Source organism: Anopheles cruzii, chromosome 3 (genome assembly GCF_943734635.1).
Source record: "Anopheles cruzii chromosome 3, idAnoCruzAS_RS32_06, whole genome shotgun sequence".
NCBI lineage: Eukaryota > Metazoa > Arthropoda > Insecta > Diptera > Culicidae > Anopheles > Anopheles cruzii.
In genome coordinates, this window is record NC_069145.1 from 39262035 (window position 1) to 39277537 (window position 15503).

The 15503-nt window shown below is 42.7% G+C and overlaps 3 protein-coding genes across 3 annotated transcripts; 2 read left to right on the forward strand and 1 right to left on the reverse strand.

Annotated features, from left to right (window-relative positions):
* Positions 1 to 309: 309 nt before the first annotated feature.
* LOC128274440 (N(G),N(G)-dimethylarginine dimethylaminohydrolase 1) lies at positions 310 to 5262 on the forward strand. Its single transcript, XM_053012645.1, has 5 exons — positions 310 to 596; positions 854 to 1073; positions 1177 to 1377; positions 3863 to 4087; positions 4182 to 5262. Exons 1-5 carry the CDS (start codon positions 556 to 558, stop codon positions 4305 to 4307), a joined length of 813 nt encoding a protein of 270 aa, XP_052868605.1. The 5' UTR covers positions 310 to 555; the 3' UTR covers positions 4308 to 5262.
* Positions 3384 to 10613, reverse strand: LOC128270377 (uncharacterized). The gene is made up of 8 exons (XM_053007776.1): positions 10218 to 10613; positions 9516 to 10133; positions 9139 to 9423; positions 8601 to 8981; positions 8230 to 8499; positions 7923 to 8093; positions 6097 to 7797; positions 3384 to 5944 (listed from the first exon to the last, which is right to left on the reverse strand). The coding sequence occupies exons 1-8, from the start codon at positions 10513 to 10515 to the stop codon at positions 5751 to 5753; spliced, it is 3918 nt and encodes a 1305-aa protein (XP_052863736.1). The 5' UTR covers positions 10516 to 10613; the 3' UTR covers positions 3384 to 5750.
* Positions 10614 to 10939: 326 nt separating this feature from the next.
* Positions 10940 to 15047, forward strand: LOC128272141 (uncharacterized). The gene is made up of 6 exons (XM_053009890.1): positions 10940 to 11038; positions 11107 to 11403; positions 11486 to 11776; positions 11847 to 12125; positions 12260 to 14287; positions 14431 to 15047. The coding sequence occupies exons 1-6, from the start codon at positions 11035 to 11037 to the stop codon at positions 14625 to 14627; spliced, it is 3096 nt and encodes a 1031-aa protein (XP_052865850.1). The 5' UTR covers positions 10940 to 11034; the 3' UTR covers positions 14628 to 15047.
* Positions 15048 to 15503: the final 456 nt, after the last annotated feature.

The window sequence follows — 15503 nt, forward strand, 5'->3', positions numbered from 1 at the left end:
CTTAATACTATAAAATATGTAACCTTAATGTGAAAATTCGAACCGGAACATATTTTACGTTGACTTCCAGTTATATTTATTACAAACAAATTCAGATATGATTGAAACATTCGTTATCTTTAAAGCCACAACATCGAAGAGCCACCCTGTATGCTTACTCGTCCTCAACACGCCAAACATCGCGGCCGTTCTGTCATGCTCGCTAACAATACATAAACGAACTTGCAGTGGCCCGGATGCCTGGCCGCCGCCGATTCGCATTAACATAATTTAGAATCTACCATCACTGGCGGATACGTGCGTGCAGATTCCACGCAACTAATCGATTGATGTCGTGAAAGTGTTCTTTTGTGGGTGCGTGCAACGATTGCGGTAGATGTGTGTTTGGTTTTGTGTGTTCATGTTTCCCCAGCGCAATTTTCCAGCTCCCGTAACACAGTAGTTTGTAGCATTGCAAATGCTTTTGTGTTGAATGTGCTCATAATACTCCCAGTCGCTGCCTTACCGAATTTTCCATCATCCGTACTAATTTGACCAACGCGACAATTGGCTGCGATGGCGTCACCTTTCCGTTATACGCACGCAATAACTGCTCGGTAGGTGTTTATGATTCTGTACAGTGTCATTCCTCTCTGCGCTGGTATTATGTGACCCAGCGCTCAACGTGCCGCCCCAACTCTGCTGTAATTAATGGCTAACGTCCAACTTCTATCAAATTGCCCATTGACCGTAGTATGATGGGTGTTGGCCAATCTCAGCGATTGGTCGGACGATTTTGGTTCAATCGCTTTGGCTCTCCAGAAAATGAAATAATTTACGCTCATTGCTTTATCAACGTTTCATGATCCTTCAGCATCCCGCTGTCGTTGCGGACACGTGGTGAAATCGATCTAGAAGAGGCCAAATTGCAGCACGAGAGTTATGTGAAAATGCTACGAGACCTGGGACTAGACGTGATAGAATTACCACCGGATGAAAGCTTACCCGAATGTCCGTTCGTAGAAGACTGCGCCGTAGTCTGTAATGGAATAGCGCTAATCTGTCGCCCTGGCGATCCCAATCGGGTGCAGGAAGTTAGTAACGGTGGCCAAAACCCACCCAAAACGCATAAACACGTCAACTGTTTTACAAGTACTTTACCCCTTTTTATCCTTTTTGGATTTGTTCTTCTCCCAGGTCGAAGCAGTACGAGCAGTTCTGAAAAAGGAGCTGGATCTTCCGTTGGCTGAGATAGCCGACCCAAACGCCAAACTAGACGGTGGCGATGTCCTGTTTACAGGGCGAGAATTTTTCGTAGGGCTCAGTAAGTGGACAAATGAAGCCGGTGCACGAGCCGTTGCAGCTGCCTTTCCGGAGTATCCTTGTGTGCCGATTAAGGTAGGATCCCCTATCCACCTGGAACTTATGTAAATAGTACTACATCCTATAACTGATTCCGTATCGATCGTCCTTTTGGTTACTCTAGAGTTACCTTTTTATTTTCTTTTTTCCGCCACCTCGTGGTTGCAGAGATTTGAATGGCAAAAATCATGAAACATTTCCATTAGACGAGATCATTAGTGTACATACAACGTAAGCCGCTGGAATGTTCGAATGTTAGCGCATTTATGATCATTTGACTGACGTAAATTACAACCTAACTTAAGTGTGTGTATGTGTACGTATGTGTGGTTCTGATGGAAGATTCCTGGCTAATAGATCGCCCGTTGTGTTGGAATTGTGATTGATCGATTCCATTAGATAGCTCCATTATTGATGATCTTTTGTCGAAACGCTTGTTGTCATTTCACCTCAATCTCTCCAATTATGTTTATGCTCTCTCACTCGTACTTCTCTCTTTCTTCCTCTCCTTTTCTCTCTTTTATCACCACCTTAATCTTTCTACCTTACACTCTTTCCTCGCATTCCCTTCTGATCCGCGGATTGCATAAATGTCGATTTGCGGTTTCGCACGTGCACCACGTGGCGTGCACTACTCACTACTGTAACATAGGTAGAAGACGTAAATGATGTAGCGAATCCTATTACGTTGGATTTAGTCTGTGGAGTCATTCAGGTTGATTAACTACAACATTTTCAAATACTTTCTCAAAACAGCGCAACCAGTTTAAACAAATTATTTGTTAGTTTTGTTTTATTGTTTTTTTTTATTGACGGTTTTATTCGTCACATTTTTTGCTACGATATGCATGCGCAACGCTCTTATGGCGTTTATTCCATTGGTTACTGTAAAGAAAAACGCCATAAAGCGTGCACTTTTTATTTGCACTTTCATTTTTTTTCGTTCACTGCTGCTGCTTCACTAATTTTTTTGCATTTTCTTTGGCTGCAGTTAAAGCAAGTTCCTTAACGCACGTACTCACGTTAGTCGGACGCAACTTAATGTTTGGATGTTACTGCATGTTTTAAATTGTGATAGTTTATTAGGTTAGTTTAGTTGATTTCGATAAGTTCGATTTTAAGTTTTCATCGAAACCCCATGACAAATTCCCGTAATAAACCGCTGTGTTTGTTTTCACTAGATTCCAGCAAAACAAGATTTGTTAATACAAAAGGATGAAAAATTAGTTTTAATCCATCATAAATCGTTTGAAAACAGAAGACACGTTCTGTTAATATTGTATTTTGTGGTCATTGGTACAAACGAAATGTTTAAGACCGAGGGATTCCGACCACCCAAATTCCTGTGGGATAAAACAAAGTTTACTTTCCGCCATTGCTCTCAAACAAAATTGCCAAAACGCTTTAATATTGTCATGCAGTGCTTGCTACAACTCTCATATAACATTGTTGATCAGTTGTACCCTAGATCACTGTTTTTCAGAACGAAGAAAAAGTTGAAACATGCTGATGACATGGTTGAACATGGTTTTTTTTTTCGAATTTGCCTTAGTTAACTTTTTGACCAGATCTGCCCGCATCATCTTCTCTACGTCGGATGATGTACACAGAAAATGCTTATCATACATCTATTTGATGTTTTAGCTGAGTTGTTTTCACTGCTAGTCATAGGTTGGGTGTTGACATGTTGATTTAACGTTTTTCTATTCGATTTGGTTGATTTTTTATGCCCAGCAGATCAGATATGACCGATCTTTATCGTCAAATACTTTGTTTATTTTATCGGTACTGTTGTCAAATGTTTTTAAACTCTCCTTTTCCTTCAAGGTTTATGTCATCTTACAAATTGAAGAACTAAAGAAAACAACCAGTGTGTTGTGAAAGTTTTTCACCGCGTGTTACTTACCCTTAATTCTGCATTTTGAACAGTACGACAAAGAAAAATTATATTGTAGCTATTAAATAACCAAATTTACTTTTAAGTAAAATCAGTTACTTATTAACTATAGTACCATAATTTTTAATTTATTTACTCAGCGCAATAACGTGATAGAATTTAAACATTGAATTAGAAAAAGTAGTCATTATTTTTAACTAAGTGTTTTAAATCGTTCAAATTCACATATGATTGCAAATGGCTGAGCCACTACACCGGGAATAATTCGAAATGTAATTTAATCATTACTATTTTGCACTTAGAATCTTAAACTAACACATTCAACACATTTGAGAAGCGGTTTAGAAAGTAAATACACTCATTTTTTTTGCAATTTATTGAAACGTTCAAATGATAAACTTTGTTTCGCTAGCCACTGTACGTTGCTTATACGCTTGTTTGAACCTGTTCATTCTTAGCTTGCGAAGTGTTAGTGTTCACCAATAACAGATTTCCATTGTGTAAATTAAGCTTTCGGCTTTTACTGCTCAATGAGCACGTCATCCGGATGCCGATGCCCATTTCGATTCAACTTCCGCATTGATCCGCTGTCAACGGCTAACCCCTCTGCTTTTGTTCGCACAGGTTACTGAACATCACCATTTGAAGTACTACGTGTCCATGGGGGGAACCGATGTTTTATGTGTGAGCCGCAGCAAGGAATCGCAGGAGATACTAAAGCGCATCGAACGGGAAGCTACCTACACTTACCATACGCTTACGCTTACGGAAGAAACGGCGGCCAACGTGCTGTACGTTAATGGGACGCTGGTTACGAGGTCCACTGAAGAAATTCCAGTCTCGGCCCAGGTGCGATAAACTATGAAGGTGACGTAAGCTGGCAGCGGTGGTTTCTAATTGTAGCGTCTTCCTTCTTTTCCTCCTCTGTATTCGATGTATCTAGATTTTGGCTCAAAAAATTGACGCTCCACGCCAGATGTTGTACCTATCCGAGTTAGGCAAGTTTTCTAACGGTCTAACGGCCTGCAGCATTCTGGTGAAACGGTCCAAGCACATCAAAAGTCTCTAGAAAGTGAGTTCCCGAAAGGTCGACTGCCCCTGGTTGCGATAAACGGTATCTTCTGTACGGTCCCCTCGTGTGTTTTTAAACCACAAAGTGCTCGATCTCTATCCATTAGATGCCTCAGGTTTTGTGTTAACTTTGCTAATCTCGTCACGAGTTTTTCGACTCTCTATTGAGCTATTTATTTAACTCAGTTATTTAATCTCATGCTCCATTATCCCTTATTACATGTCCTTTTACTGTTGTTGATACTGTGCCCTTTAACCAGAGTTGGTTGTGACAAAGAATCATCGATATATAAAAAAAGGAGTAGCTATTCCACTTCCTTGGAGCGCTTCCAGAGTGTAGCTAAAGAGACAAGATTTGATTTACGTTCCGAATCGTTATCATCTGAACTAGTCATCTGCATTTACAAGGGCTATTCGCTTTCGTCACACAATGCGTTCAGAATATCGAATCAGATGTTTTGTCATGCAACAAAAGCAGTATCGTACGCAACGGAAATTTTAATCTATCAGAGCCAATATATCCTTTCGCAGCTTGTGTTTTAACAATTTGACTCTATAATGTATACATTTTTAACCTAACCAAACTTGAGTACATTTTTCCAACAAGATCTGCAAACAAATCTAAAACTGATAAGCAAGAATCTCGAACACTCAAAATTATATTATAAGTAATGATAGCAAAAGTAACATCGTATTTTCGAGTGACTCTCCGCGCAAATACAAAGAATGATTGCATTATTTACAACCTTGCATCTATGCCCCATAGTTAGAGTCAAAGTACAATTAATGCATTTTGCAATTGCGAAGAAAACGCAGCATTGTTCTACTTCCCTCGTATTACTGCCAGGATCGATAGAAAAGGAAGTAGCATAAACCAACTTCTCGTCTATTACAGTACGCTACTGCATACTTATTGCGATCCAGCAGCGAATGTGAATGAATAAAAATTTAAAAAAAGCCTAAGGGTCTCTCGTTACGATCTTGTAATGAATATCACAACAAAAGGATGGGTTAAGTGACCAAAATTCATTACATAGCTTAAAACAACAGTGTTTTTTGCATACTGTTTTGTACCTTTTTCGACCTTCTTTCCACGATTTTTGTTTACAAGAGTTGCTCTTGCATAGTTACGTTTTTGTTGTTGTTTTTTTGGTTTTAGTTATCTTGATTTTTTACATCAGATAAATCTTGTTTTGTTAAGAATGTTACTCCTTCTTTTGTTTAGGGTGTGTTCATACTACTTATTTTGTAGTTTTGTTTTTTAATCTTAGAAAAACGGACCGAGCCGTATTTATTATTTTGCTGTTGCTCTTCAACATTCCATTTATCAGCAGCGAAACGCTACTAGAAGCTGTGTCGTTGCAATGATGTTTTCATTAAAATGATGAAATAATTAACGCGTTAATTTCAATGGGCTACAACAGTCCCGGATTATCATTGATTACCATTTTCGATCTCTAAACGGTTTGGCATTCACCTTGCTGCCGTCGATAAGTTCTCTAACTTCTAGTGCATCGGTGGCAGCTTCGGATCTTCGGAACGATACAGTACAGAATATGGACCCGTCGGGATACCAGATAAAATCGATGTCACCGTAGGATTCGTATGTTTGGTAGATCGTCAGCTCTGAGACCGCTGTAAGAGAACGAAACGTGGAATCGAAGGAGACAAAGGTTGGTTCATCCTCGCTGTTTCTAACATGCTATGGGCTCGCGGTGTGAGCTCAGCACGCATTAGGAACGCATTTGTAGATTGCGCTTGGGTACGACTGCACGATGGATACTTACGGTGTTTGGGTATGAGATAAAGAGTGTAACCCTCTCTATTCGAAGGTTTTTCACTGTTGAATGCTATGCGTAGTCTGCGACCTCCTATTTTCGTGTTGTTCATCTCCAGTGCACGGAATGCGTCCTCACGAGCAAGGTAATCAATGTAAACTTCTCTATATCGAGCAAATCGCTCAAAATCGATGGTGTCTATTTTGCCGTAACGATCGAAAATTGATTCCAGCTCGCCTCTGGTAACCTGCCGTGATATATTCCCAACGTAGACGCTATGTTTGCCATGAGCATGGTTGAAGTTTCCAATACTGTACATTTCCCTTGCCATCGAATCTGGTCGACGTGGCGACGGTGATCGTGATTTTGTTCTGGTCCGACGTCTTTTAGAAGCCTCGGGTGATTGCGAACGCGATTGCTGTCTTCTGTTCGGCTGCAATCTCCCTCGAGGGGTTCGTGAGCGAGAACGTGTACGTCTTCGCACGATCGCTCGATGAGAAGAACGCGATGCGGAGCGTGATTGCGAACGTGAAAGTCTTCGCGCGATCGCTCGATGAGGCGAACGCGATGGGGAGCGTGATCGCGAACGTGAAAGTCTTCGCGCGATCGCTCGATAAGACGAACGCGATGGGGAGCGTGATTGCGAACGTGAAAGTCTGCGCGCGATCGCTCGATGAGGCGAACGCGATGGGGAGCGTGATCGCGAAAAGCTGGCACGGGGCTGCTTCGAATGTGGCGATGGAGTCCTATCGAACGATGTGCCAACGAAATACGATACGTCGTGTGGCAGCCTAAACCGTTGCTTGATTTCCAACTGAATTTGAAGGTCCCGCTGCTCACGTTCCAAAACGGCTAGACGGCTTTCCAAGGCATCCACTCGTGAGCTCTTTCGAGATGAAAATCGTTGGCGCAGGGAATCTAGCTCCTGAGAGATGGCAATCTTTTCTGACCGTATCTGCACGAACCGCTCGTGTGCCAGTAGATCCGATGGAGATGTACCTCGTTCGGGGTTGGTGGCTCCCGCCACATTTGATGCACCAGCATAGATCGGTGTGATGCTACTAATGTTTTGTACTGGCGCTGACCGTTGGTGTCCGGTTGAGCCGTCGCTTTTTGTGACTGGTGATCGAGAACGACGTGTGCTTCCGCTGTGACGACTGGTGATGCTCGAACCTCTGGCACGGTCGTCTTTGGGCGATCGAGAGCGGCCCGCCGAAGGCAATAGCATTGCCACGGTGACACTAGCTTCGTCCTTTTCTAAACGCTTGAGCCGCCGTTTGATATCCTCTTCCTTTTCTTTTATAATGCGTTCCATCTCTTCCAACTCATTCATTTTTGCATTAGATTCACGCTTTTCTTCGATAACACTACGCAGATCATCGTCAGGGCAGGAGAAAGTCTCTGGTTCTGGCACATCTTCTTGCTTCGGTGTGATGGAAGCCGATGAACTTGACGCTTTGGGCGGTTCTGCTGAGGTATCCTGCTGCTGCCGTACGGTGATTGTCAAACCTTCGATGGGTTGTTTCTTTTCCTGTCCCGTCACCTTGTGATCGGGAACCGTTCTGATCTCTGCTTTCGTGGATTTTTCCGGGGATTGCGATTTTGGTTCACCTGCAGCCGAACTGGATGCACTTGGTTCGCTCTCAGCCAACACGTTTGACAGCAGAGCGAAGGTGGATGTACCACTCTGTGCGATAAACTTATGCGTGCCTGCAAACGTTGCATTATTAAATCTAATTAACATTTGGCGACATTTGTGTTCAAACAGTGCCCTTTTCCGGGTCCTGTTGCCGCTCAATGAATGCAGTTTCGACGGGAAATATTGAGTAACTTACTGCAAATTTCGGTAGGGTAACCGTCGATTGTTTTGGAAGCCCAAGATTTTTGTGCAGCCTTAAAATCGCGGTAGATGACGATGAATTTGTTTTTGCCTATCTGCTCCGCGAAATTAATTGCGCCATACTTAGCCAATCGCGATCCCACGCGTGCCACAGTAAAACTTTCCTCTGTCGGACACCAAACATTAATTTGTACAGGATAATATAGAATTGTGAAAGGATTGGAAAGGATCATCAGATCATCTTAATCTCATAGAAATCAAATGCGAGTAAAAGATACCAACTAACCGTTTCAATGACTTACCAGCGCTAATTGTGACCATGACCACCTCAGCACTGTCCAGCCTTGGTGTTTCAGCGGCGATATGCTTATAAACAAACTCACCACTTATCTTTCCGCGCAGTCGAACGGCACGGAACGCATCTAGATAGTTACCAAAACTTACATACACCTTCCAAGTGGATGGAGCGAACTGACTCGGTTCGTGGCGCATGGCTAGTACATTCGCCGCTCGTAGAAAGTAGTTCTTCAACTCAAAGAACGTGACACTTTTGGGACAATTATAGAGAGCCACTGTACGTAAAAATAACCCGAAAAGATACATACATTAGCTGGTTGCTACTTGCTTTTCCTTCTTCTTCTGGTGGGATTATTTACAATAGTGTAAAATTTACCTTCATGACTGTACTTTGAAGGGTCAGGATTGTGATAGTATGGATTGTGGGCCGTCCTAATAACAATATTCTCTCTGCGTTCCTCTGCCTCTTTTGCTTCGATTGCAGCAAGTTGGTCACTCTTCGGCATACCCTTAAATTGCTTCGCTAATGCCTTCTTGAACTTAGGTGCCTGGGTGGTGAATTGTTTGATCATTTTTTTATTAACCGGTCCTACAATGATCGGGCTGCCAGCAATATTATTTACACCGCACGCTTCGTCCAAGCTAATGGTCTGACGAAAGTGCGCGATTGTCGGACCATAGTTGTATATCCTGCGTTCAACATGTACTACGTCGCCTATGTTAGCGAACGCCTCCGCTATGTCTTCATAGCGAATGTCTTTGAAAAGATAAATATATATAGAACATATTTTATATAAAAATTCACAGATAAAATTTACAGAATAAAACAACAATAAACAAGTTTTCATCGGCTCGAAGCATCACATCAAAAGGTTTGGTGAAAAAACGCTACCAGGGTACGCTTTAATACTTACGGAACGACAAATAATTAATCAACACACACCGCGAGCGTAAAGGCTGAAGCGCTTCGCCAGGAATCATTGCAAAAATGGTACAAACGACTCCAGATAGTTCCACCTGCTGCCGAAAGTACTTGATGGCCTCAAGCTGGGATTGTTCTTCTGCGTATGTTATCAAATAGTACTTGTGATAGCGTGAACTGCAGGATCCTTTTTCGATGCTCACAATCGCTCCATATTGTTGACAGTAGATGGCCATGTCTTCCTCGTACACCTCACGTGGAACATTCTCGAATTTAACTGAAAAAGGTGTATAAAAATATCGATAGTATTAGTGGACCATGAGTATCTCCAAACTGAGCTTTTGGTTGTTTCCTTTCGTATTTCATTACCCATAAAATCATGTTCTGGTGTGGATCGTGGACGGCCAAACTTCAACTCCTTGCGATAGACCACCGCTGTGTCGTCGTACTCTTGATTATCGCACCCGTAATCAAGACTACCATCATCCCCCTCAGCCGAAGGATCAACAATTTCACAGTCGCTCGGCGACCAGTCATCGTCGCCACCGTCACGATAGTCACCGTCGTTTTGCTCGAATGAGTTCCATTCTGCATCGTGAGCATGTCTTTGCAGATTTTGCAGATCATGGTCCATGGATGTCTCCATTCGTCCGGACTCTGCCGGTTTCGAATTAAATCCTTGCACAGGCCGCTCATTTTTCTGGCTGTGGGATGCGATATACTTTTGCTTGGCACGCAGCAGCTCATTGTAGACGCGGGGAGACTTGAAGCTGTCCAAATCTTCCAACCGAACACGCATATCTTCATCTAGTACCTTCACGGATACTTTCTGTTTCTTCAGGATGCTGTTATTAAGTTTGCGTTGCGCAGCATGCGCTGCGGAGCGCTCGGTGAAACCGACGAAAGCATAAAAATTGGTCGGTATTTGAACGGCTTCCACATTTCCGTACCTACAACATGCCTCAAAAAGATCTTCCTCGCTCGTATCTAATGAAACACACACACATATGTAAGTATTAATCAGCATGCATTGAAGAAGAGTTAAGGTTAGCTTTCTGCTAGTTTGCTTACCGGAGGATGTGTTTTGGATGGCAATCGTGAAGCCTGCACAAAATTTACGATCATCGTTCGAAAGCAGTACGCTCAACCGGTGGGAGTGAAACAAAGTTTGATCCAAATTGCAAGCCTCCGCGGCTTGAATTTCGTTTTCGAACAGCACGAAAGCAATCTTTGTGCGACAGTCATTTCGATTTTCACGCATAAAAGCACCACATATCACAGTTCCTGAGGACCGCAAGAAGCTTTGCAGCTCCGCCAGCGATGTTTGCTTGGGAATGTTGGAAATATACACTACCTCGTTTGGATTCATTTGGATTGTGGTTCGAAAAAACTGCTGGCAAATATACTGATTGTATTCACAGAATATGTATTGACCTGAAACAACGCAACAGAAAGCTGTGGTTTGCTACGTCGTCTATCAACAATTGTAAAATCGTAGATGATTTGCGCTTTGACGTTTCCCACCGTTGACGTTGACCTGAGCCACAGGGTGACTGAGATGGAGTGTTTGAATTCCCATTTTCGTCAAAATAGATTAGCTGTGGAACAGAATAGAAGCATTTATATACAATAAAGGTATACACTCCTTTACCTAAACCGTTTAAGCGTCATGAATCACAGATAAACTTTCTTTCCAACCTCACTAAAATGGATCAGAACGAGAGTCACCCGTTTTTCATTGACAGTTCGGTGCAGAATCTGAAGTTGTTTGTTTATGTGTACACAGGATTTTAGCACAGTTCGACAAAAGAACGTTTACTTCTTTAGTGAATAAAAGTTTTAGAAATAGCAGCATCTCTATCAACATCTCTTCATTTTCAAAATCGTCATGCGTATGTATATTTTCCAAGGGCTTAAAGCCCGTTCAGGTTATCTCCACTCTTTTCCTTACCTACCACAGATTCCGGCCCAAACATGTATTATGTGGGTAACATTCCCAAAAAAGCATCGGATAAGGAAGTGCTAGGAGCCCTGGCCAACTACGGTAATGTAGCTAGCTTTGAATTCCGGCTGGAGCAGTGCACCTATTGCCCTACTAAAGTGGCCTACGTTGGCTTAAAAGAACAACTAACTGAAGAGCAGGTTGTGGAATTGAATCGTATAAAACTTCTCGACAAGCGCTTACTTGTGGCAAGCGCGAATGAAGAACCAGTGTTCTCTCCGCAGATGTCAGTCGTGATACGGTATCTCAATGAACGTACGTAAAATAACAAATTGAAATGCTGATTATTAAAATGGGCTTAAGTGGTTTGACTTATTCAACTCCATTCCATTCACAGACATAACGGAGGAGGATATTTACGATTTCTGCAGAGGTTTTGCTTCTGACATAGTTGTGCAGAAACCAGCCCGATCATATGCGTACGTACAGTTTAAGCAACATGAACATGTTAACTATATGTGCTCAATGACACGGCCGATGGAAGGTGTGGACATGTATGTCGTGCCGGTGAAACGGAGAATAGGTATGTTCCTGGAGAAACCCAAACCAGTACCGTATGAAAATATCAAGCAAAAATGCGACAAACTGGGACTATGCTATAGCCTGGCAGCAGAGAATGAAACAACGTGTGAGTTGCCCATTGTGTGCCCTACCAATTTCATGATCACTTAAAAGCAATCTAAATTCGTATTCCACAGTATTAATATCGAATATTCCGCGCGACACTGAAGAAGATGAGTTGTTGGAGTTTTTGGGAAAATTCGGAAAAATCGTGGATTGGGAACTGCAGAAATCAGCCAGCTGCGTCCTCACGAACATCGGATTTGTAACGTATCAATATGCAAAAACCGCCCGCACCGTGTACTTGTGCGGCCCGCTCTGCTTTCAAGGCGTTGGTTTGGATGTTTATAATCACAAGCTGCAGTACAGCTCGGAAAAAACGATGTCAACCTTCATCATTAAACATACAAGTGTTTGTAAGTATCGGTGTGGGAAACATACAAGGATACACTGTAATTATGCGGTTTTCATCTCTTTTTCCATCATCCTTCCCATCCTTCGTTGCGAACATGTTAATTGTCTCATTATGGGAATTTTGATCTTGTCATAGATCTCACAACCGATGAAATATTCGAAGGTTTTTCCAACTGTGGTGTGGTGGAGTTCATACAACGCTTGGACACGGTAAACTACCACACAATTGTTCGAATGGACTCTAAGCAGTCTGTCAATAAAGCGTTCAAAGTTCGCTTTATCGGGGGAGAATGCATCTTCGTCTGTTGGTACACCGCCAACCAGTATAACACACCGTTGGATATAACTGAGGAAGCGGATAACGTAAAGCCCAGAAAACGAATGCAGAAGCAGTTATTACTGTTGAAAATTATCGAAACCGAAGATCAACGAAATGCCTGCCTGTTGCCAACACAGCCCAATCCGAACTACACCAACCCAAACCCAATTTTCTACCGGTGTGAGGTGCAAGTTTGGAACTTTCCACCAAATACGGGTTTGGCGCAGTTTCGCGAGCGCTTCAGGAGTTACGGTATCGTAATCAATACGCGAGAAGTTAAAGAAAACGCTGACTCGCCGATCAGTGTCGTATACGTGAGCTTCGAGACCAAGCTGGAAGCGAAGCGCGTCTGCAAGCTAAACCAATCATTCATGGGCTTGCAACGATTGCTCATTTTGCGGGCGGATCAAAATATCGTTCACTATCCCCAAGTTTGCGTGAAAGTGAGCAATCTCACGGACGAGATTACTTGCGAGGATATTCACGATCGATTCAGCATGGTCGACAAGGTGAAGTACGTCTTTCGGCCCAAGGTTGACGAAGCGATCGTATGTTTCGTTGACGGTGGCAAATATGAAAAAGCGCTTAAGATTCTGTGCATAGGTCGTTTCGTGGTGTCGGTGAGTCCTCTGGTTCCTCGAATGCCCATTCTGCCCATGCCCATGCCGTATTCTGTGCGCAACTCCAGCATGGGTGGTATGGGTGGGTACGTTCCAATCGCAACACCAAACATGATAAACGACTCCGGGAACGGACTTGGCCACAGCGTTCCATTACCTGTTCCACCACCAGCAGTTTTGGCTGCCCCGGTTCCGGTTCCGCATCCGATGGGAATGCCAGTAGCGCCCATTTTTCCAGCAGGTGGTTTCTATTTTGGACCAATGGGCGTTGACCGAACCATGAACATGAGGGGTACTCCAATAACACCGTTAATGCGACGTTTAATGCAGCAAGTGGAAGCTGCACTATTAAAATTGAGAAACTTTACTTCTTGGTCAATGATGGACCAATTCAATTTGGTGCATGGTATCATTTGCCAGTGCCGAGACTATCCATCGTTTCTGTCGCTAGATCAAGATGAAAAGATTCGTTACCTAATAGGAGGTCAAAACGGGTTTAATTATGTAAATCTATGGACGCTCTGTACATACCCGGAACAATTGCTAATGTTGAGTGTAATTGGCCGATATTACACTGGTGTAACGAACCAGGGCGCTATACAATCATCGGAAAACCCATCAGAAATGCAAAATCAAATACAAACTGCAACGGATGCTGCTTCAGCAGAGACTCCAAATCTACGAGAGATTACAACGGATTCACCACTAGCAACTACCGATTCTTGTTGGACTAATGAACCAGATATGGAAGAGTTTAAAAATAAGTCACCAACTGTCGTAATCGAGGATTCTGACGACGACATACCACCGGCGCCGTCTCCTCCGCCCATTTCGTTCCGTTCGCGGTCGTCTTCCCCTGCTGCTAAACAGAAATCGCAGAAAGGATCCAACCGCAACAACAAGCAACCCAAGACATCTGGCGACCAATGTGGACGTTTGATAATCCACGTTTCCAATATACCGAACGCTCTGGACGATCGGAATCTAAAGGATGTTTTCAACAAGTACGGTGTGATTAAGTTAATACAGACGCCTAAACAGCGTCCCTCGGCGGTGGTAGCGAACACCAGGACCGTTTTGATAATATTTGCAACGATGCACCAAGCTACACAAGCATTGGAAGCAAATCTAACCATGCTAATGGGGCACTTGATAAAAGTAAGCAGATACAAAGAGCCCATCTCACCGCGTCCTGGATATGCTATTTCAGTGACTTGCCCCGATCGTAAGTATTCCCTTTTAGCTAAATTTAATTCATTTACTGCACGACTGCACCGAAGTGTAGGTTGCAGACAGTGTTGCACATTACATTTCACAGTGTTAGTGATTTGGCTTGTCCTTCTCGCCTAATCTCTTTTTGGACAATAGAAACAATCTTTTCGGAAGTAGCCATCTACGACACCTTCAAAAGCTGCGGTGATGTGCGGTTCATATGGACGCGCAAAGAAAACGGCAAGAAGACTTGTCTGATCGACTACGTCAAGACTGAATCGGTGGCAACGGCGCTTAAAATCACCTACCTACATAGCGGCGGTCGGTGTCGGGCTGTTGCAATACAGTGTTAATACGTTAGACGGTAGGTAAACTAGCCACCGGTAGTAGTTTCAATAAAAAATGTGTAAATCCGTAACATAAGGTAATTGCTTGCCCTGCGAAAGAACGTCCTGATATCCTGACAGGATGTCGTCATCTGTTTATTTTTAAGACCAAAAAAAAAGTTGCCTCGTAGTACTCTGATGGTAACCTACACCTGAAACTGAATAACGAGTTTCTAAAACAAAGATAATCGTCTGAAAATTTAACGAACAGCTCAACCCTAACCAGTGGACAAACAGGACAAAAACAACAAAAGTTACTACGACAGACGAGGTTGATTGAATCATCAAGCAATTCAATTCAATTCAATTCAAGCTAAGAATTTATTACTCTAAGGTAAACTTAAGGATAAAAAGTGGAAATAGCAATAGGATGATAATAGCTGCTGCTAGCAACTACTGATAAAAAAATAAATAAATAAACACCGAGGTGTTGAAATTTGTAATTATAGCTATTCATTTACCCTAATAAAGCTTATTCTCGACAGTACCTCTGCTGTATTAAACTATTTTAAGCATATAAGGAAACCAATATGTAGTTGAGTAAAACTACCGGCTGAAGTCACCCTTGGTAAGTATGAAATGTGATTGTGTACATCAGTTGGAAATAGATAAATGGCAGATTTAACTATGTTAAGATAGACATTTTAAGAAGTTTAGCTGCATAAATTTGGAAATGATCAAAGCAAGCCTTCTGGTAGTAGGGACAAATTTGCCACATTCCTGAAGCCCGGCTGACTGGGAGGCACCGGCGTCGAAATCATCCAGTGCTTCTGCAAGATTGTGTCCGTACGATCGCTCACCTTTAACTGGATTGGCTAAGTTTATCACAGTGATATGATGAAG